The sequence below is a fragment of the Anomalospiza imberbis genome, chromosome 11, assembly GCF_031753505.1.
Source record: "Anomalospiza imberbis isolate Cuckoo-Finch-1a 21T00152 chromosome 11, ASM3175350v1, whole genome shotgun sequence".
NCBI lineage: Eukaryota > Metazoa > Chordata > Aves > Passeriformes > Viduidae > Anomalospiza > Anomalospiza imberbis.
The window spans coordinates 22,159,782-22,182,415 of NC_089691.1; the positions used below are offsets into that span (position 1 = coordinate 22,159,782).

The following is a 22,634-nucleotide window of genomic DNA, read 5'->3' on the forward strand; positions in this document are numbered from 1 at the left end:
AAAGGAGGAATTAAAGGTTGCCTCCAAAAAATGTGCTTGGTCCGGTGGGAACATCTGAGAGACGCATTCTGCAGTAGCTGGAATTGGAAATATGCCAGGGTGTGGATTTGCTGGTCAGGAGGGAATGGCAACAGGTGGTGTCCCTTTGGGTGTCAGAGTTTTGGAGTAAAAGGAACAAAACCAGGATGTTCCAGCATCCTCGAGATCTGGGTGTGCAGAAAAAAAAAATGGGTCTGGAGATCTTAAAATAGAACGAGCTCAGCTGCATTACTTTGGGTTTGGGAGTACGGGGTTCCATCCAAACTCCTCCTCCTCCTCACGGCTCCATTGGTACCCACCTCGGCGGGCGGAGGATCTCGTTCCCATGGCACAATCCGGATTGATGCTTTGGATGCCCTGGGCTGGCTGGGTGCTCCCGCTGTCCCCGGCTGTCCCGGCGGCAGTGCCGGGCCCCGCGAGCGGGAGAGCCCGCGGCGCTCCGCTCCCCGCCGGGAGAGCGAGGCGGAGGATGCTGCTGCTGCTGCTGCTGCTGCTGCTGCTCCGGCGGGGCTGAGCGAGCATCCCCCACGCAGCGCCTTTGGCGGGCGCTCCCGAGCCGCGCTGCCCGAGCCCGGCTCCGGCTGCGGCCGCGGGGAGCGGGCAGCGGGGCCGCCGCGGTCCCCCCGGTTCCCCCGTGCCCAGCGCCGCGGGTCCGGCTACACCCGCAAGCCCCCATCGCCGGCAGGGCGGGCAGGGGCCGGGACCCCGCGGGGCTATCCCCGCGCCCGTGGCCGTGCCCACGCCGATGCCCGTGCCCAGCGAGCCGGCCGGGGCGGTGCGGCGGGCGCTGCGCAGCGGCGGCGGGCGGGGCGGGCGGGCGGGGCGGGGGGCGGGCGGCCCCGGCCGTTTAAAGCGGCAGCGGCGCGGCGCGCTCCCCAGTGCCGGTGCCGGAGCGCGGCGGGCAGGGCAGGGCAGGGCAGGGCGGGCGGCAGCGGCCGAACCCGCAGCCCTCCCCCGGCCATCCCGGCCGGCCCGGCCCCCGGGGAGCGCGGGGCAGCGCCCGGGGGCGGCGGCAGCGGCGGCGGCATCACCATGGGCCGGCCGGGCAGGGTGCTGCGGCTGCTGGCGCTGCTGGAGCTGCCCTGCTGCCTGCTGGAGCTGCTGCTCGGGGAAGCGGCCCGCGGGCAGGAGATGTACGCTCCCCACTCCATCCGGCTGGAGGGGGACATCACCCTGGGCGGCCTCTTCCCCGTGCACGCCAAGGGCCCCCCGGGCTCCCCCTGCGGGGACATCAAGAAGGAGAACGGCATCCACAGGCTGGAGGCGATGCTCTACGCCCTGGACCAGATCAACAGCGACCCGGACCTGCTGCCCAACGTCACGCTGGGCGCCCGCATCCTGGACACCTGCTCCCGGGACACCTACGCGCTGGAGCAGTCCCTCACCTTCGTCCAGGCGCTCATCCAGAAGGACACCTCCGACGTGAGGTGCACCAACGGCGAGCCGCCCGTCTTCGTCAAGCCGGAGAAAGTAGTTGGAGTGATCGGGGCATCGGGAAGTTCCGTGTCCATTATGGTGGCCAACATCCTCCGGCTGTTCCAGGTAGGGCCGTGCCGCGGGGCTCCGCCGCTCCCGGCTCCCCTTGTGCCTCTCCAGGTGCTCCATCCGCCTCCCTCTGGAGCAGCTGCTTCCCCTCCCCGCCGCCCTCTCCCTTCTCCACGGTGCGTGGCGCTTTCTGGATTTATCGCCCCATTTGCACGAAGCAATGCCTGAGGGAACGGAGGAAAAAAAAAAAAAAAAAAAAGGAAGAGAAGAGGCGCTGGTTGCGCTGGGTTTGCGTTAGAGAGAGCCATGGCTCGGCGGGGATGGATGCGGGCGCACGGCATCCCAGCGGGGCACGGCCGGGACCGCTCCGCGCACGGAATCCCGGCGGTGCGGGCAGGGCTGGCGGGGCCACGGCCGCCCCGGCCCAGGGGTCGCGGGGGGGTCGGGAGAGGGTCAGGAGGGGCTTTCTCGGGCTGAGCCGGGGCTGTGCGGGGCAGCCCCAGCACCCAGCGCCTGCCCGGCTCGGGTCCCGGCTCCCTCCCGAGCCCGGCCGGCCGGAGCGGGGGCACCGGGGGCGCCTCAGCCCGGGAGCGCCGCTCCGCGCCGCCCCAGGCTCCGGCGGCTCCGGGAGGAGCGAGGGATGAGCAGAGCCGGAGGATTAGAGAGCCGTGTGTGCGGGGGAGATGCGCTGCAGCGCTGCCCGTTCTCCCCCTCCTCTCCTCTCCCCCTCCTCTCCTCTCCCCCGTCCGCGCTGCGATCGCGCCCGTCTCGCCCCCGGCGCCGCACCTCGGTGGGTGTCGGGGCACGGACCCTTGTCACCCCCCGCTCATCCTCCTGCCCCAGGGCCGTGCGAGGCCATCTGTCCGGCTCTGGCCCGGGATGAGGGGGTGTCCTCCCGGGGCTGGGGTGTCCTCCCGGGGCTGGGGTGTCCCCCCGGGGTTGGGGTGTCCCCCCAGGGCGCCGCTGCAGCCGCCGGGCCCCGCAGCGAGCGCCGGGTGCTCCTCGGCAGCGATCGCGGGTGCGGTGACAGTGACAGAAGCGCCACCAGATGCATCGTGAGCAGCGGAGTTCTTCGCTCCCTGTCCTACGCCTTCGCATGCGGAAGGTGGTGGAGGGATTTTTTTTTTATTTTTGTGCAGCGGGCGGAGAGATCCCCCGCTTTTCCCAGCTGGAAACTTGTGAGGCTTTCACGGCAAATCCGTGCTCGGCGCTGTCAGCAGCCGCCGAGCCTCCCGGGAGCATTCCCATCTGCCTGCCGGTGCCATCTCCGGCCGCTGCGCCCGAGGCGAGCGGGGCGATGCCGCTCTCGCTCCTCGCTGCCCTCGGCTCTGCCCGGCCGGGCTGTGCCCGGGCCATTTCCCGGGCACAACACCAACGAGCTGCTTCTTTGCCTTGCTCGCCTCCCCTCCTGGCGGATTGGAGCGCATGGCTGCCGGATCCGTGTGCTGAATCTCCCCCGGCGTGCGTGCCCTCACCGCGCCGCTCCGTGCCCGCTGCCCGGGCTGCAGACCGGCTGAGCTCCGTCCTGCGGGAGCCCGGCAGCCGGAGCGACGTGAGCGCTGCTGAACTTGTGCTCGAGCAGGGCTTCGGCAGCTGCCACCAGCCAGGAGGGTGGCAGGAGGCAGCTCTTCCACTCCAGTTCCCATCCCACAGCAAGTCCGGGGCACTCCCTACCGAGACCCCGTTCAGAAGGGACACCGAGGCGCCAGGAGCCTTTTGGATAATGCCACAATACCTGCAAAGCCTCTGGTGATAGTTACAGAGTGGAGTTTGCAGAAAATAAGATGTTTGGACAGTTTCTCCATGTGGACATAATTATATAAACTAAATATTTTAATGTATTGTGACTAAGCATCTGTTCAAAATTGCAATTTAACCAAATCATTCAGAAAGCAGGAACCGGCCCATACTGAGGGATTTTACTGAATATATATTTTACAGCTTGGATGAGCCTCCTTAAAGCACATCCTTCGTGCTGTAAAACTGTTTCCCGTTGTCCTCTCCTCCTTCAAAACACAATTTAGAACATGTTCAGCCAAAGAGAAATAGAAAATACCTATTTTAGGAGAAGTGGACCTGTTCAACAACTAAGTGTCATTGTGTGTGGGTGAATGAGAAGCTCTAAGTTAGTGGAAAGAGGAAAACCAAGTACCAACCAATCACAAAAAATCTTGTTAACCTCAGAACTCTCTGAAATTCCTGAGTGTGGCAGCCAGCTTCTTTCTCAGGGGTCACTGTGGGTTTTGCTGCCTGGGGCAGTGGGTGAGGGGCTGGTGGATGGCTCTTGAATGCTTACTTGCATGCCCAAAGTGACTTTTCCCTCACATCTGGAAGGTAAAAGCTCTGTGGAGGCCCTGCAAAGAAATCTTAATGGAGCTTCTGCTTCTCTGGCAGTATCTTGGATGAGAAGTATTTTTGCTGTGCCTTTAATGTAGGGAGAAAATGGGTGTAAACCTATATCTATAGATACATAGAACCCATCCAGAGCACAGCAGGGCTCCTCAGGCAGCTCCTGGTGCTTCAGGCGCTTCCTCCCCAGGAGGGGCCAGAGCCATGCAGGCTGTTCATCTTCCTCTCTGCATGGGAGGCTGTGTTATCTGTGCCTGCAGCTCCCCGTTCCCAGCGCAGCGCAGGGGCTGCGAGCAGCAGCAGCCACAGCCAACAGGTGCAGCAGCAGGGAGAGCCGGTGCCGGGCTCCTCTGGCTGCAATTCGTCCCTGCAATTACTGCTGCAGGCTTTGCAGGAGATTTCCTGGGGTGAAAAAATGATGGAGGCATCTCCATGACACCTGGGGGTTTTGCTGTGTGATCAGAGCCCCTCCGTGCCTCTGTAGCTCTCCCCTCATTTACCCCTGAATTGCTCCTTGGCTAAAAGAGCCTGGGAATAGTTGGGGTGGGAAGGTTCCCCAGGAGCGTGGGGCAGGCACAGTCCTGCTGGAGCCCAGGGGAGCTGTAACCCTGCCTCTCCCTTTCTCCAGCTGAAGGGTTGGTGCTGATGGAGCCAAGCTGAGGCTTTGGGCTGGTCACTGCTCCTGCTGGGTCCCACAGGGCGTGTGGGTGGGTACAGCAATTGCCAGTGGGGCAGGATGCCTCATCCGGCCCCCTCCAGGAGGACTGCAGAATGAACTGAGGAGGGATGGAAGTGCCCGTGCAAGCTCAGGGTCCGGGGGAGGGCAGGCTGCACCCCTGGGCTCAGTGCCTGCCCCTGCCAAGGGCTCGGTGGGACCTGCTGGAGCTCCTTGGGTTAAAATGATGGGTGAGGAGCATCAGCCGTGGCTGGACAGGAGCAGGGCAGAGCCCACCCTGAGCAGGGTGGAGCAGCCACTGCACCCAGGGGTGCAGCTCGGCCATGGCTTCCCCAGGAAGGGGTTGAGGCGGGAGCTGCCTCGGGCCGGGCTCTTTCTTTTCCATCTCTGTTCTTTACCTTCACCCCATGCATCAGGAGGAGTGCCTGGGCAGGAGCCCTCCTGACACAGCCCTCTGTGACTGCATGCCCTGGGGCTGTGTCCCACCCCATCCCCCGGGAAGGGCTGCCCGGGCAGGCTTTGGGGAGAGGGCAGCTGTGCCCGGCCCAGGGCCTGGCACTGATGCTGCAGGGGCTCAGCCCGGGGCTGCGGGTGGCCCTGCACCAACATTCAGGTGTGTCAAAGGCAGGGACTGCTTTCCAACACAATCCTATCAGTGCACGCCAGTAAATGGCAGCCCGGTCATAAATTAAATATCTCTCCTAAAAATAACAACAAAATAATTTGGAAAGCTGCTTCCAAAGGCACCGGGGAGTTCAGGCAGGATGTTTTTAGGCTGCTGGTTTTGCTTTGGAGAAAATGCTGTTCCTTTGCAGGGTCGTAGCTTTCCCTACAAATAGAACTCCATGATAAAACCATAGCCAGGGTGTTTCGTATTTTCTGGAAGTAGAACCATGCAGTACGGGGAATATCAGCACCCTGGTTTCTCTCTTAATGCTGGAAAGCTTATTTTTGTGCTCCCTACAGACTTCTCATGACAGGCTTTAATAATGCACAAATTACTGCTTCAGGTTGGTGTCCTCGGTGGATGCAATTTGAAAGAGTCAATCAAGAATAATTTTGTTCTTGTCTAAATCCCAGTGGGATTTTATCAGGGGTGACTCCGGTGGCCCAGAGGGGGCTGTTCCTGAGCCCCTCCAGGGAACTTTGCAGCAAAGTGGGCTAAGGCAGTGCAGGGAGATTGGGAGTGTAAATTGGAACATCCCCGAGCTCCCTGGGGGTGTTGGCTGCCTTTCCTTCCTGCCGAAGGAGGAAGATGACAGTTGCAGTCCTGCCTTCTGCTCCAGACACAGTAATCACAAAAATGAGATTATTTGGAAAGGAAGGGAGCTTAAAAGTGCAGTTCTGAGCTGGATGCTGCTCTTTTCTTGCAAAATGCACACGCCTTTGCCAGGCTCTCTGGGGGAGGCTGTCGGGCTGGGATTGCTGGGGATGGGCATGGGCATGGGATGGGGCTGGGGTTCAGCTGCTCCGGGGAGTCAGGGGAGCACTGGAGCCTGCTCCTGCTGGGAATGCTCCTCGGGCACAGGGAGGAAGGGCAGGGCTGTGTGAGAATGCACAGAGCCATGTGTGATCCCATGGTTCCAGCAGATCCCTTGGAAGCGTTTGCTTTCCGATGAATTCCACGCTGCTGATCTGATCAGTTTCTAGAAGCTCCTTGTAATTCCCAGGAAAATGTCTGCAAACTGGTTGTTCCTCCATCTCTTAGTTCAGGTTTCTTGCAGTAATGTGGGATTTGGGCCCACTCCATGGGATATAATTTCCGTTCCAAATCCACGTGCTGAGCCCCTGCTGCCGACCTTGCCCTGATGAGGTGCTGGGGAGGTTTAATTGATGGGATGTACCTGGGCTCTCACTGGGGCTTGGGAAGAAAACTCCCACATTTCAGCAGTGCTTTTCTCTGGATGCTAATTTATTGTGAACTCCTGACCTGATGGTTGCATTTTCCTCTCCTCACTTCAAACAGGACAATACTTTTTAGGCAATGGAGTAATGATTCATTTTAGAAAAGATATTTCAGGAAACTCCACATTTTTCAGTTTCTCACATAGTGAATGCAACAAAAAGAGGAAAATAGGAAAGAGCAACCTTTAATTCTTTGCCTCTTCTCAGAAAAGGGGGTTTTGTGTTCTTTAATGAGCTTTCATTTCAGCAGCCTCTAAGTGTTTATCCTTGTTGGTAGTGAGGCCCTGATGTGTGTCAGCACCCTGAGCCATGCAGGGCTGTGCCTCAGCTGTGAGGCTGCACCAGAGATGTGGAATCTGATTTTTCCTCTATAAATAAAAGGCCAGGAAAATCCTCACTTCAGGAACTCCACATGGAGAGTCACTAATGAGAGGTTGGAGGTGCTGTGAACGTATTTTTCTGGAACGCTGTGTTTTGGAGGTAAAATTCATTTTCTCAACAAGGCAAAATTCAATTTGAGCAATAATCTTGGCTCTTAACCTGTTTTCAAGTGTCTCTCTTGAGGCAGAAGGGACTGCAATGGGTCATTTGGAAGGAGAGTGGTTCTGCCTGGAGAGGGATGCTCATCCATGGCGAGGGACGGGGAGGGACGATGGGCAGAGGATTCAGGGATAATTGGGACTGGCACAAGGGGTGCAGGAACAGGGAGAGCAGATTTTCAGCAAGTTCACTTGTGCAAGTCCCAGTTTACTCTTTGAAACAAAATAAGGTGACCTCTCTGGAATGACAAATGGAGGGATCATTTCAAGGCATTAATTTTTATATAAGAATTATTGATCTGCTTTGGAATCTCATAACAGTAATACTACAAAACTACATGTACTCTGTTCCATATTTTATTCTAGTAAATGAGTTTTGCTTCGAGGCATTAAAACCACCCAGCACAATACTCTGTTTCATAAGATCAGATGTTGTTATTTCTATTTATAGCTGTATTCAAATTAATCTCAATGAGTGACAGTGCTGACTGTCCCAGACGCTGGACTATGATGAATTTTATCATAATGTTGGGAGATACGAAGCATGTAATTAAGGCTGTTTGGAGGGCCTGGAATCCAATATAGCCAGGTCATTAGTGTGGTGAGAGGGTACCCAGGCAGAGAGAGATCTAAAGGAGAACAAGGCTTGCCAGAGCTTTGCTCCTTACTGATGATTCACGAGGTCCTCCCCAGCCCTTCTGCTGAAGGCAGTGCAGTTGTTCTGAGCCATCACCAATTTAATGGCAATAAAGCCTGGTCCTGCTCGGGACCAGGAGAAGGTGGTGGCCCTGCCCCACCCGAGGCCACAGCTCCCTCCTGGGCAGTGCCCTTGTGCTGCCCCTGGCCAGAGTGAGCCCAGCCCTCAGAGCCTGCAGAGCTCTCCAGCCCCGGCTCTGCGCCAGGAGCAGAGGCTGACAGCTCTTGGTGTCAGGGTGGGCTGGAGCTCCTTGGTGCCCCCGTGTCCCCAGGGCCACCATGGGCTGTGTGTGCCCCCTGTTCCCTGGCAGCCCAGGGGGTGCAGTGGGTGCAGGGAGTGCTCAGGGCTGTCCCCCTCCATGGGCTGTGTGCCCCCTGTTCCCTGGCAGCCCAGGGGGTGCAGGGGGTGCTCAGGGCTGTCCCCCTCCATGGGCTGTGTGCCCCCTGTTCCCTGGCAGCCCAGGGGGTGCAGGGGGTGCTCAGGGCTGTCCCCCTCCATGGGCTGTGTGCCCCCTGTTCCCTGGCAGCCCAGGGGGTGCAGGGGGTGCTCAGGGCTGTCCCCCTCCATGGGCCGTGTGCCCCCTGTTCCCTGGCAGCCCAGGGGGTGCAGGGGGTGCTCAGGGCTGTCCCCCTCCATGGGCCGTGTGCCCCCTGTTCCCTGGCAGCCCAGGGGGTGCAGGGGGTGCTCAGGGCTGTCCCCCTCCATGGGCCGTGTGCCCCCTGTTCCCTGGCAGCCCAGGGGGTGCAGGGGGTGCTCAGGGCTGTCCCCCTCCATGGGCTGTGTGCCCCCTGTTCCCTGGCAGCCCAGGGGGTGCAGGGGGTGCTCAGGGCTGTCCCCCTCCATGGGCTGTGTTTCGAAGCAAAGCCTTTTGCAGCAGAGCTGGTGTCAGGTGCAGGATGGGGCACACCTGAGCTTCCCGCAGGGATCCCACCCCTTCTGGGGGCACAAAGTGCCCCTGGCTGACAGAGGGCAGCCCCAGGTCCCTGTGGCCGATTCTGTGGTGCTGAGGACACTTTTGCTGTGTCATTTGGGATCTGGAGAGCATTAAGATGCTGTGTGAGTGCTGGGCATTCTCTTATGCCTCAGCTGTCGGGTGATGTTGGCCAGTGCCTCCCTTCCCAGCCCTTCCAAATGAGCTTGGCAAATGTTCCCAAAGCCCTGGGACGTGCTCCTGGCTGGAGATCACCTCTCTGGGCCTTGGGATCAGCGAGGCACTTGGGCTGCCTGGCCTCTGATTGACGCTGGGAAGAGGAGGGAGCCTGGAGACCTCCCCTTCCCAATGCCCTGCGCTGCCTGAGGTGCTGCAGGTCCGGTGTTTGCACATTCAGGGCACATCCAACAGCTCTATTTTGGTCTGGGTTTTTGTGAAAAGGATGGGCTGAGCTGTGGGGGTGGAGGGGAGGGTTTGGAGCAGTCACAGGTCACAAGATTTCATGCTGATGATGGTTCTGCTTAATGCTTCTGAGCATGGTTGCGTATGTGCGTGTTTATATATATGTATAGCTAGAGGTACACAAAAATATTATTGTTGTACTTACTGATGCTGTAAATGTGAGCTGTCTCTTTAAGGTCTTGCTCAAGGCTTGGGCTGGGCAGGGGAGAGCTGTGCTGGGCTGTGCTGGGTGAGGAGAGGATGGAGCACCTCTGTGTGAGCCCTGGCACCCGCCTGTTTGGCTTTTTGATCCTGCCTGTCTCACATTAAGATGATGTTAGGGCTCAGAACAATCAGTCATGGGTGATAAAGAGAAAAAAGATGTGGTTTAGGAATCCTGAGCCACCTCAGAGGCTTTAGCAGCACCAGCAACAGGCTGTGTTTGGGATTTGCTGCTCCTGTGTGGGGAGAGCGAAGGGAGGAGAGGCTGAAGCTGCTGGAAACATGGGAAGAACATGGAGAGGTTGGTGGTGGCTTTGTAGGGCGAGAGGCTGCTGGAGGAGGATGCTGTACAGGAGCAGCTCTTCTGTCACAGCAGCAGAGCCCGTGCTGCCACGGCCAGGTCGGTGCCAGGGGTGCTGGCAGTCGCAGGAAGGGCACAGCCCAGGCAGCTGGCACGCTGCCTTAGCCCAGGACAGTGCCCTGCTGGAGCTGCTGCGCTGTGCCAGCTCACGGGCTGGGGAATCTGGAGCTGCCCTGCAGGGTGTGATCCTGGAGCTGCCCTGCATGGTGTGATCCTGGAGCTGCCCTGCATGGTGTGATCCTGGAGCTGCCCAGGGGTGATCCTGGAGCTGCCCAGGGGTGATCCTGGAGCTGCCCAGGGGTGATCCTGGAGCTGCCCTGCATGGTGTGATCCTGGAGCTGCCCGGGTGTGATCCTGGAGCTGCCCGGCTGTGATCCTGGAGCTGCCCAGGGGTGATCCTGGAGCTGCCCTGCAGGGTGTGATCCTGGAGCTGCCCTCCAGGGTGTGATCCTGGAGCTGCCTGGCTGTGATCCTGGAGCTGCCCTGCTGCCACAGCTCTCCCTCAGGTCCTGCTCTCGCACTTTGACAGCTGTTGTGGCTGCTCACTCGCAGGTAAAGCAGCTGCTGACACAGCCAGAGCCCCGAGCTGGAGCTGTCCTGAGAAGGGCTCAGACCCCCTCGGCTGGGCTGGGCTGGCACAGACCTGCTCTCAGCTCCTCTGTCAGAGCTGTCCCGTTCCTGTGGCTGCCCGAGGGATGCAGCCAGAGCCCAGCACTGCTGCCGAGCCTTGGGCTCTGCTGGGGAGCCCAGGGCTGCTGCGTTCCCTTGGATAGTTTCAGGCATCTTCAGTCCTGGTACCATCCCCTCGGCCTCCTGGGGCACTGCCAGGGATCCAGGGGCAGCCACAGCTGCTCTGGGCACCTGTGCCAGGGCCTTACACCCTGCCAGGGAACAATTCCTTCCCGTTGTGTGGCACCTGTGGAGCCAGGCTGGTCCTTGCAGATGCCTCAGCTCTCCTGCAAACTTTTCTGAGGAATGTTCCACAGCCTTCAAGAAAGACTGCTTATTCTTCCTCTTCATACTCAGCTTTTATCCTCTTTGCTGGAAGTTTTCCTGGCTTGTTCTGGCTCTGTTTTCACAGCAGGCTTTGAGGCTTGAGTGCAACACTAAATGCAATAGGGATGTTCCTACAGCAAGACTTGTGCTCTCCCTTTGATACTCGAAGGCAGGACCGAAAAGCAGAGGTTTGGAGGTGAAGGCACTGCGGTGGGACTTGTGGGACTCCAGCTCTGCCTGAGCCAGGCTCAAGGTGTCAGCCCACATTTCTAGTGCTCTGGGCACCAGAGGTTGTTTTAGATTCTGTCTCGTCCCAGTGGTGCATTACCAGTCTGGACTACTTGTGTTCAAAACCAATCCAACCAAAATCCCAGAAGAAGTTTGCTTCCACAATAGCCTTTCTTTAAAGAACCAAAGATCTTCCAAATTAAGAAAATAATCAAATCCCAATTCTCCTTACTCAGTATCTTTGATGACAAGGACAGAGGGATCTGTGTCCCTACCTTGTCTCAGGTGGAAATGCCCAGGTTTGGTTCTTTGCAAGTTTGTTTTCTCTCCAGCCATTGTAGGATTTGTGTACAGCAAAGCAAGCCCATAGACCACACATTTCCTAATGAATTTCTTGTTTCATAAATATTTTAATATTGGTAGTGATGTATTCAGCAGGATGGAGATTTGTTTCATTCAATTCAGCCTCACAGTGCCATGTGGCATTTCTGCACCCAGAGCAGACAGAGTGCCAGGGCTCTGAGCAGCACCGGTGGCACAGGGGGGCTCTGCCCCTTGGCAGGGCTGTCCTCGGGAGGCTCTGGCAAGGAGGAGAGGCACAGCAAGAATTCTTCCTCTCTGCAAATGCAGCATTTGAGCCTCAGGAGTGCAGCAGGTTCTGTTTGCAGTCACACCCACCCCTGGGGTCCTTGGTGTGAGGTCTCAGATCAGCTGCAGATGGGGGGTGCAGCTTTGGGGGGGTCCATCAGAACTTTTGAAATGCAAATTTATTTTTAGCTGTCTCAAGAGAAACACAGATCAGTCAATGCTAGAAGTCAACATTTAATGGCCAAAGAAAGCTTGGCTTGACTGACTGCAGGTGTCAGAGAAGAGCCCTTGTCCCCATAGATGTCCTGGTGTCCTGGGAGAGCATTTGCTGGTTTACAAACACCTCTTGCTACCCACAGCTTGGTGCTGAAATAAAAACATCCAGGTAAAACTAATGGATGGCTGGAACTGGACACTGGGATTTACTGGCAGCTCCTAAGAGCACAGACAGCATCTCCCCCAGCAGAGACAGGACTGAGTGCCTGGAGTTGTTTCCCATGTGGATCCCATCAAAACCGAGTCCTAATGGATAGGATCAAGGCCAAATTCCATTTAATAAAAAGTGGCAGGAATAACTACAAAAGTAAAGACAAACTGTCAGCTCAAATTTGGCAGGAAGTTGTTATTTTTGCAGGAATAAAATTCAGCAATAATAGAGATGGTTTAGTGATTTTTAAAGCAGGTAATTTTGTGGCAGGGCTTGAATGCACAGAAATTATATTGACAATAAAAATTAATTAAATAACTTTTTGTGGGTTTGTAGTTTTTCTATCTGACAGCAGTACAGAAAATCTCCAAGTAACTGGATGATCCTTAAGGTCCCTTCCATCCCAACCTGTTCCATGGACGATGATGCAAAGGAAATGATCTTTTTGAGATGTGTCTACTATGGCTACAGTGGAGGATTTGCAAAGGAGGAGAAGACGTTTTGATTCCCCAGCAAACCTTGGACAATTGGAGTGGACAGCTGGAAGGGGCTGCCCAGGGAGGTTTGGAGTGCCCATCCCTGGAGGTGTCACCTGGAGGTGGCACTCAGGGCTCTGGGCTGGGGAAAAGGTGGCATCGGGCACAGCTGGGCTGGGAGGGCTTTGCCAGCCTCAGTGACCCTGGCATTCTCTGCACTGGGAGCTCGTTGCCTGGTTCATCTCCTGCAGCAGAATGTTGGTGTCCCAGGTGAAGGGATTTTGGACTTCACAGGATTTTGGACGCTGACACAAAAAGATGAATTTTCCATCTTCCTGCAGTGCCCAGCGTGGCAGCAGCCCCGAGGGAGTGACAGCTCATTTGCTCTTGTTGGGCCAAACTGGAAATGTGGAAATGAGCAATGGCCTGGGTTTGTCCAGCCCCATGGAAGATCCCAAGTCCTTCTATAACACACCAGGATCCACAAGAACTCAGTGTGAAACAGGAGCAGAGCAGAGGAATGGAGTCCCTGGAAAAGCCACTTTCCTTCTTCAGGAATATTTCAGTGATGTGGTAAACTGTGAAGAGCATTAAATCCATGAAGAAATGAAATAAATCCCAAATACAATTTTTTCCCACCTGTGAAAAATGTATTTTGCTGGGGAATTGAATTGTTGTTAAAAAATGCCTCCCACCCCTGTGCTTATTTTCTCAGGAAGAATCTCTTTGCATTTCAGAAGAGAATAATATAACTCTGAGCACAAAAGCACTGAGGAATGGGGCTGAGAACTCATCTGTAAAATGTCCTGCTCGAGCCCAGCCGAGCTTGTGCTGCTCCTTCTGGCAGGGAAACGCTGGTGGTGCCTCCTCAGCTGTGCTCCCATGGCTCTGCTCGGACAAATGTGGGCATGGAAACACAGCCCGGGGGTGATTCTGGGTGTGCCCCTCTGCTGGAGCCCTCAGCTTCCCATTTCCACGTGTAATGGCTCTTTCCTGGTCATCAGGAGCTGAGCCTGGCTCTGGACTCTGCTCAACGCCGTGTGCAGGACGGGAGTGGGGCCGTTCCTGGGAATCACGGAATCAGTAAGGCTGGAAAAGACCTACAGGGTGAAGTGCAGCCTTTGGAGCGGATCTGGGGCTGCTCTGAGCCCCAGCACAGCAAGGCCGGACTGCAGGAGGAGCTGAGAGGTTGCATCCCTGCTCCAAACCAGGAAGCAGTTGTGGCAGTTCATTAAAATCCCACCAGTTGCTACGACACGAAATAAGTCATGCACTCACTCTAAAATCTAAAAGAAGAAAAAGAAGGGAATTCTATTTCTGACCTTGCAATATATAGAATTCCAAAAGCGCCAGTGGATTGGAGGATGGAATTGCCACCTCTCCAACCACACCGGTCAAACCAACAGTCCGTCAATTCTCTCCTCCCCCAGAGAAGAATGCAAAACAATCATTATTTACATGAACAGTGTGAGAACTCCAGTGGAAATATGTAAACATCAGAAGGCATGGAAACCTTTTAAAAGAACTTTAAAACTTCTAAAAGAACAGGGTGACAGCTGGGGGCAGACTGGCTGCTTTGTGGCACCTCTGTGCAGCAAGTGATGGGACAGGCTTCAGGCCATGCTTATTGGGAAATCCTGCTTTGCTTTGCCTTTGCTGCTTTCTCACAGTGAATTTTTTAGCAATGAACGTGTGTGCTGTGTGCTTCTCCCTCTTCCCAGAGCAGCTGTGGCTGCCCCTGGATCCCTGGCAGTGCCCAAGGCCAGGCTGGGCACTGGGGCTGGAGCAGCCTGGGACAGTGGGAGGTGTCCCTGCCCTGGCAGGGCTGCACTGATGGGATTTAGGGTCCCTTCCAGCCCAACCCATTCCAGGATGCCGTACCCCAGGACCCAGTGGCTGCACTGCAGAGCTCCCCCCTGCCCTGCAGGGAGCCTGGCAGGGCAGTGTCCAAGTGCTGGGTGAATTCCCTGGCATGCTGAGCACAGGGAAGGGGCATGTTCGGGGAAGTGACAGCCTGTCACTGCACTGAACAAAACACTCGCAGGAGCTGGAGCAGTTTTAAAAATAGAAAGCAGGGAGCAAATGGCCTGGCAGGGAGAGGCAGCCCTGGGAGAGGTGGAATTGGCCCTAATGGGCTCAGGCTGTGCTGGGGATGGAGGGCTGCGAGCTGCAGGGGGGAGCCCAGGCACTGCTCCCTCCTGGCCCCTAATTTGGACAGAGAACTTCCCCAGGCTTGTCTGGGTGCACGAGGGGCTGATGGTGCTGGGCTGGGTGCTGCTTCTCCTGGGGGTGGTGGGGAATAGTGGCAAACCCAGGGCTGCTCTGGGACCTGCTTTATTTTGCAAAGTCTAGGAAATCTGTCGGGCCTGGATTAGGCAATACCTGATTTCAAAAATCAGTGCATGACCTGACTCCTGCCTGCTGCGGGTGAGTGCTTGGTGTAAGCCCAGGGAAGCAGAGATGTGATTTTTATCTGATTTTTATCTCACTCCATTCCCATGAGCTTCCCAAATGAGTCCCTGCAGCCCCAGGGACCCTGCTGGTACCCAGGGACCTCCCAGTGCCCAGGGATATGTGGCAGATCCACAGCAGCAGGGTCTGGCTGTGCCTGTGCTCAGCTGTGGGGGAGCTCCTGCAGCCTCAAACTTGGCAGGTTCACAAGCAGAACAGCAAAACAAGGTAAAAATTTTCTTTTTTTTTTTTGCTTTGCAGGTTATTTTTTCCCCTCATCTTTCTCCCAGTGCTCATATAAATCAAGGAAAATGTGGTACAACTGGAATCTGTTTTCCTTAACAGTTGGCAAAGTGGTGTCTGTGCTATTGAACCTGAATCCTTTGGCAGATGCCAAACCCACAAAGCCCTTCCCGTTTTATTTTAAAGCCATGCTGCTCATCCTCATTTCAGGCGTCACAGATATAACAGATATATTTGGAAGACATTGTTTGGGGTTTTTTGATCTATAAAATGCAGCTTGTCGTGGAAATGGGTGTGTAACTCAGCAGAATTTGTGTGTGATCTATAAATCCTTCCCAGCGAGGACTGTGCTAAGGATTTGTCTTGGGAAAGATGACCAGGAAGGGTTTGACCTCAACTAAGGCTTCTCCCTGCCCATGTAACAGTAAAAATATACAAATTATTGCAGTGACAGTGCATAAAGAGCTGGGCTTTGCCTGGAGTGGATTTGTCAGCACAACGGTAGGACCATTGGCTTGGGGTTTGGCTCGTGCTCTTTCAGGGACAAACACAAAATCTACCTGGAAATAACCAGCCCCACACTTCCTCCCAGAGCTTTGGGAAGAGGAATTCTGTTGGATTTCTGGCAGTGCTCGTCAGGTGTCTCCTGATGCAGAAGAGAATGCTGTCCACTTGTCTCAGAGGTTGATCTCTGGCTGCCAGCATTGCTGGGCTCCCCTGGCTGGGCAGTCCCAGTGCCCAGGCTTTTGGCAATCAGGTGGTGCAGGCTCTGCTCAGGTGCACGTTCCCATCGAGGGAATGGCACCTGGGAGTGTTTGAGGTGAAACCTGGTTTGTGCCCTGGCAGAACAGAGTCTGTGCTGGGGCTGGCCCAGGCAGGAGCCAAAGGGGGCTGAGCAGAGCTGGGAGAATCCCACACCTGCCCGAGGATCAGAGCCTTTCCCTGGCAGCACAAAGGGATCCAAGAGATCTTTAATGTCTGCCTGCCAAACCCGATCCCCTGTGCAGCAGGAGAGCAGACAAAGGCATCTCAGCATTGCTGGTTTGTCCTTCTCTTAGAATGGATTTTTCAGTTAATGAGCTGGTTTTCTCCCTCACTTTGCACTTAATCATTCTGTCTCTCCAAATGGGATTTTAAATTCACACCTTGTTGACAGGAACATGATTCTGGGGCTCAGAGATCACAGTCTGCTGGTGACTGTGACCAGCAGCACCTCAGAGGTCCTGTGAGACAGCAGCCAAAGCCACAAAAAGAGAGAGGAGTGGGACCATGTGCTAGATCCAAGATGTGATCACACTCTTTGGACTTCATGAACTGGCATTTTTTGTAAAAAAGTCCCCTACCCCGATAGGAAAAAAAAAAAAAAAAAAAAAAAAAAAAAAAAAAAAAAAAAAAACCCAACAAAACTTAAAAATACAAATTTCTTAAAACCTCGCAGACACAGACCTGCCTCAAACCCCAAAACACAAACCCATGGTCGAACAGCTGTTTTAATGAGAGTGGAGGTTCTCATGGTAGCTCCTGGCTACAGGAGCTGGGATATTAAAAGTCACACTAATACAATGGCTAAAGCAGGAAAACGTGCTCTGAGATGCTCAGGACATTCCCCATGCCTTTTTACAGTCAAGGAAGGAACCTAAGCTTGTGACCCATATATTTTATAGGCAATTTAAAAACTTTCATTCATTTTAGTGCTTTGAGAAGTGAAAGAAGACGCATTAAAAGTACAGAGATCTACTGCTCTATGTAAAAATGCTCATTGGTACAAAAAGCTGCTGAATAGAACCGTAAGCAGTAAAAAGTGATACTGGTGTGCTGTGTGGAGTGTGGAAGGATAATTGCCTGTGCTGGGGACCATCCCTGAGCTCAGCTGGGGCCTGTGCACCCATCCCATGGGGCGCTGGCACTTCCCAAGCCTCTCCCGGGTTTATTCCCTAACCCAGGGCCTGGCTGGTTATTCTGCCATCCCAGGTGGTTGTTCCTCTCCCAGAGAGTGTCCGTGCCCAGATTCCTCCTGGCATGGAGGTGCTGAGGTGGGGCGGGAGCTGAGCAGGGAGGGGCAGCCCCATCCATGGGTGCTGCTGCTGTTGTGTCCCGTTTATGTGCTGGGAATGAACACTGGAGCTCTGGGGACACTGGGGAACACATGCCTGTGGAACTGGGGCTCTGGGGACACTGGGGAACACATGCCTGTGGAACTGGGGCTCTGGGGACACTGGGGTCAGGGTGGAACTGGGGCTCTGGGACACTGGGGACACGTGGCTGTGGAACTGGGGCTCTGGGGACATTGGGGAACACATGCCTGTGGAACTGGGGCTCTGGGGACATTGGGGTCAGGGTGGAACTGGGGCTCTGGGGACATTGGGGTCAGGGTGGAACTGGGGCTCTGGGACACTGGGGACACGTGGCTGTGGAACTGGAGCTCTGGGGACACTGGGGAACACATGCCTGTGGAACTGGAGCTCTGGTGACACTGGGGAACACATGCCTGTGGAACTGGAGCTCTGGGGACATTGGGGTCAGGGTGGAACTGGGGCTCTGGGGACACTGGGGAACACATGCCTGTGGAACTGGAGCTCTGGGGACACTGGGGTCAGGGTGGAACTGGGGCTCTGGGGACACTGGGGTCAGGGTGGAACTGGGGCTCTGGGGACACTGGGGTCAGGGTGGAACTGGGGCTCTGGGGACACTGGGGAACACATGCCTGTGGAACTGGAGCTCTGGGGACACTGGGGAACACATGCCTGTGGAACTGGGGCTCTGGGGACACTGGGGTCAGGGTGGAACTGGGGCTCTGGGGACACTGGGGTCAGGGTGGAACTGGGGCTCTGGGGACACTGGGGAACACATGCCTGTGGAACTGGGGCTCTGGGGACACTGGGGTCAGGGTGGAACTGGGGCTCTGGGGACACTGGGGAACACATGCCTGTGGAACTGGGGCTCTGGGGACACTGGGGTCAGGGTGGAACTGGGGCTCTGGGGACACTGGGGAACACATGCCTGTGGAACTGGGGCTCTGGGGACACTGGGGTCAGGTGCCTGTGGAACTGGGGCTCTGGGACACTGGGGACACGTGGCTGTGGACTTTTTCAAAGGCAGGGAGCTGCCCAAAGCCCAGGGGAGCAGCAGTGCCAGCTCTGGAGAGGGATCTGCACCCCAGAACGGCCCAGGTGGCACTGGATGTCCCCCTGGGGTGAAACCCAACCTGAGCCCAGCCTGGGAACTCTTCCTACTTCTCCCACGTTAATGACTCTAATTGCCCTGATGAGACACTGCAGTTCAGATGTCTCCTGTCTCCCGCCCATGATTTTTTTCTTTAGCTTTTCTCAAAGCTGATTTTTTTTCCCCATGTGCTGTTCTCACGTGTGGTTCTGTACATTAACAACTGGGACACGACAGTTCTACTGTGTCTTTTTAAAAATGTTCCCTGGGGAATTATGCTTCAACCAGGGAAACTGTATGTTTCATTATCAAAAAGGTTTCAGGCTTTATCAGAGTCTTTTTGTAATAGTTGTCATGGAGGTTTTTATTATTATTGTTAAATTGAATAATGGGGAGGAACCTGTTCTTAAGCCTTTGCACAAGAACTAAAATTTAAATCCAGATAAATCTGCTCTGTTTGTAAAAGTGACTTTTTAAGGTTAACTGCATTTAGTTCCAATCATCGGAAGTGCAGCTTTGTTACTTTATCTGAATTAGATAGTGAGGGGTTTTGCAGCTGTAATAAGGGAAGATTGAACTTGACTTTTAAATGCAGATGGAATGTCTGGGAGTTATTTTTCAGGGCCTGATTTCTTGGTAATCACAAGAAACCCTCCCCACGAGGCGTCACAGTGCTGCTACAGCAGCCCAGTGGGGCTGGAGCCTTTTGGAAGTGACTGGGAAAGAGACCTCAGAACCGTGGAATGGGTTGGGAGGGACCTTAAATCCCACCCACAGCCACCCCTGCCAGGGCAGGGTCACCTTCCACTGTCCCAGGTGCTGCCAGCTCCTTCCAGCCTGGCCTTGGGCACTGCCAGGGATCCAGGGGCAGCCACAACTGCTCGGAGCTGCTCCCAGCAGGGCTGGAGGTGGATTTTGTTCGTGGTGAGCCCAAATGCTCCCATTTGGGTGGGACTGAGGTGCTCCCAGCAGGGCCAGCCCTGCCCTGGGCGGGGGACAGGGTGCTGGTTGTTATTCTGCATTAAACCAGCACTACCCAGAGCCATCAAAGATCCCTGGCATCCAACAGCTCCCGGATTTTGGGGCTGGGATGAAACCTGAATGAGCAATAAGGAGATGAAAAACTTGGCTGTGAGCAAGCTCCTGCAGCTGGGAGTCACCGCAGCAAGGAGTGGAACCTCTTTGAAATGTGGGTCAGATCCAGCAAAGGGGTTTCAAACAGTTTTGTCTAAAGGAAAAAAAAAATAAAAAAGGAGAAGAGTAGTTTGAAAATGTCAGTAAAATAATAATTCATCTCAGCATATTCTGGCTGTCAGACTTCAGGGAGCTCCCAGTTCAGAGAAAGCATGAAATGCAAATACTTTATGTAATGTTGACTGTGACCACCGGCCTCATTATGCCTCTGAAATTCATCATTTTTGCCTTCGGATGCTGAAATTTGTTGACAATCAGGAGGAAGAAGAGTCCCCCTGGATCGTTGTGGTGTGGTGCTGTGGGAACTTTCCCTCTAATTATGGCAGGAAGGCAAATTGCAGGAGGCTTTTTAAAATAACAAGTGAAGATAGTGACCTTTTTTACAAAGGCTTTGATGAAAGATGTGAAAAAATGGAATTCATTAGAATATTTCTAATTTCCTGACATTCAAATAGGAGAGACTTTCCCAATGTGTATCTTCTTAAACATTTATCGTTAAATGTCGTCGTTCTACAAAGGTCCCTGGACTCTTTGCATGCCAATGAACCCCACAATTGAATTTAGAAATATAAACTCTACAGAAGGAAAGAATTTCTTTCTGTGTCTACAGTGCTGTCCTACAATTCATTACTGTGGTGTAAATGCCTGAATGAGTTCAGTCTAGAGGTGCATAAATACATTTCAATGAATTTAAAATTAGGACTTCTAAAATAACTGTGCAAATCCCCCAAGAGCATTTGGGGGCAAAATTAAATGCAGGGCACACATAAAATATATTTTAAAATAAATATCTATATAAATGAATGATTATATATGATAGCAACATTATCAGGTTTGGGGTTGTACTGAGATTCATAAGGAACCACAGAAATGATTCTTGAGGCGTTTTCCAGGAGCGCAGGGAAGGTGAGCAGCAGCATCGGGGGGCTGTTTGTTCTGCTTTGGCGCCAGCTGGGTTGGGCTTGGTGGCGGTGTTTGGGGTTTTAGTTCGACTGGAAAGCCCCAGCCCCACCGCACTGTTCAGGGCTTTGTTTAGGGACACAGTGGGCCCTCCCCGCTCTGAAGAATTCCCGTGCAGGCAGGAAAAGCCGAGGGATCGGGCACCATGCGTTATGTGCCCGCGCAGGTGGAGCTCTGCAGGCAGCGCGGGCTCAGGGAATCGCTGGGGGGACTTGCGAGTGGGAATCCCTGCGAGAGGGCCGCGAGCATCCTTGCCCAGCTGGGTGTGCTCCCTGGGCCACTTCCCTCTCCTCCTCGTGTGGAGCCCAGGCTCCACATCCTCGCCCCGGTGTCCCTGGCATGCTCCCAGCCCCTCTGGAGCTGGTGCTGGTGCTTTGTGTTCAGATCACAACTTCTGGAGCACAAGTTCTCCCCGTGGAGGAGCGGGGGGCTCCAGCAGCTCCTGCTGGCTCTCCCAGCAGCTCCTGCTGGCTCTCCCAGCACGCTGGGATTCCTGGTGCCAGTCCATGCCTGGGGAAAACGAGCCAAGGACTTCTGGAGCACCTTTGCTGTTGGCTGGCAAAGCTGGGCTGCCAGCGACACGTCCAGAATACCAGCACTGGGGGGATTCAGTGCTGTTCCCTTCAGAAAAGACTGGGAAGGAAGGGGAGAATAAGAGGCAGGAGAACACGGCAATGTCCCCAGGGGGCATCCCGCGAGTCCCGGAGGGAGCAGCGAAAAGCAGGTGGGGAGGAAACGGGGCTGATGGGGGAGTCCTGGCAGGGGTGGGGTCAGTTCCCTAGAGGGGAAATCCCCAATTAGAGGGGGCTAATGAGGGAGGGGATAAATGAGAGAGGAGCAGGGTGGGGAGGGGAAGAGCGAGAGCTCAGGGAAAGGAACCTTGGTGCAGGTAAGAATGACTCCAGCTGATTTGAGGCGGTTCTTACTGGTGCAAGATGGGCTTTCAGTTGTAGCGTCTGTGCTTTTAGAGCTTGTTCTTTGGATTGAATCTCAGCATGTTATCTCAAGAAAAAACCCTTTAGCTTTCCTCTCCGAGGGTATTTCAGTGCTTTTACGTGGTTCAGAGTTCCCAAGGAACATTTCTCTCCTGCTGTGAAGTATCTGAGACCTGACTTTGTCCCCAGTAATTCCCATCTTCATCCTCTGGCTCCTCAGACCCCACAAATCCGTTAAGCAGCCCCTTGGATTGGCAGAAGGAATTTTCACTCCTCTCCTGCTCACTGATGAGAAGCTTTGCCAGAACCTTGCTCTGGGTCTTGCGAGCTGAATGAACTTTTCACCATTAATGAATCTAAATTTGTAGGAGCAACAGAAATTCAGGTGCTGCTTCTGTTATTAGTGGAGTATGACGTGTATCACGCACACTCTGGAAAAGGTTTTCACTTCAGAGGAGGGAAAGGAGCACTTTGGAGTTCATGCTGTGAATTTTCTACAGAGAATGACTCTAAATGCACATTTTGTAATGCATGACTTTATTTATTTTAAAAAAAGGCTGTATTATTAAATTTGGTTTTGTCTGTGCAAACAAATGTGAATTATTTTGCCAGCTCAAGTGTTTTCTCAGTCACCCATAAATAAGAAAGTGACTTGAAAGTACAATTGATCAGAAATGATGCAGAGTGTTTCCCCACAAGGAGGGCATTGAGTTGGGAGTTCTGTCGTGTTGTGGATTCCTCCCTCACCCACAGAACGCCTTTCTCCTTCAAATCTGCATTTCATGACACTATCTTTGTTTTCCGTGAATGATGTGGTAATTCAGATAAATCTGTGCTGGCTGAGCAAAAGTCGAGCTGAGTCGTTGTGGTACAGAGTGCATGTTTGCTCTGAGGGAAGAGGTCAGCAGGGCTGAGGGCCAGGTGGGGAAGGGGCTGTTTGGGGGAGCTGTGCTGGGCGGGCCAGAGCTTTCCAAGTGATTAAAAATGAGCTCGGGTGGTCCTGGTGAGGAACAGTTGGGATGCTTGTGTGGAATATCTGAGATGAACACCTCTCATTCCTCCTGAGAGTTTGGCTGATGCCCTCAGTGAGCACCCTGGGCTGGTGCTGAGCTGCTCCCACCTCTCCAAGGGAAGGTGCTGGGCTGGATCTGCAGCTCAGTTGCTGCTTGTCCAGGCTGAGAAATGGGATGGATGGATGGGCTCATGCCCAAGGACAGCCCAGCAGGGGAAGGCAGGGCTGGGCCTCCTTTGGGCCTTTCCATCCTCAGTGTGAATTTGACTCGGACTTTGTTGAAAGCTGTTGTAAAATGCAGGCGAACCCGGTGGGGA

The 22,634-nt window shown here is 54.7% G+C and overlaps 1 protein-coding gene across 3 annotated transcripts in view; it reads left to right on the forward strand.

Moving 5' to 3' along the window:
- The first annotated feature begins 1,005 nt into the window (after positions 1 to 1,005).
- Positions 1,006 to 22,634, forward strand: part of GRM7 (glutamate metabotropic receptor 7) — a 217,072-nt gene continuing 195,443 nt past the window's right edge. Inside the window, exon 1 of one of the 3 annotated variants that reach the window (XM_068202387.1) lies at positions 1,006 to 1,581. In XM_068202387.1, coding sequence (XP_068058488.1) covers positions 1,072 to 1,581 — 510 coding nt within the window. In that variant the 5' untranslated portion in view covers positions 1,006 to 1,071. The remainder of the gene's footprint in view (positions 1,582 to 22,634) is intronic. The other 2 variants (XM_068202385.1, XM_068202386.1) reach the window with 2 other exon arrangements.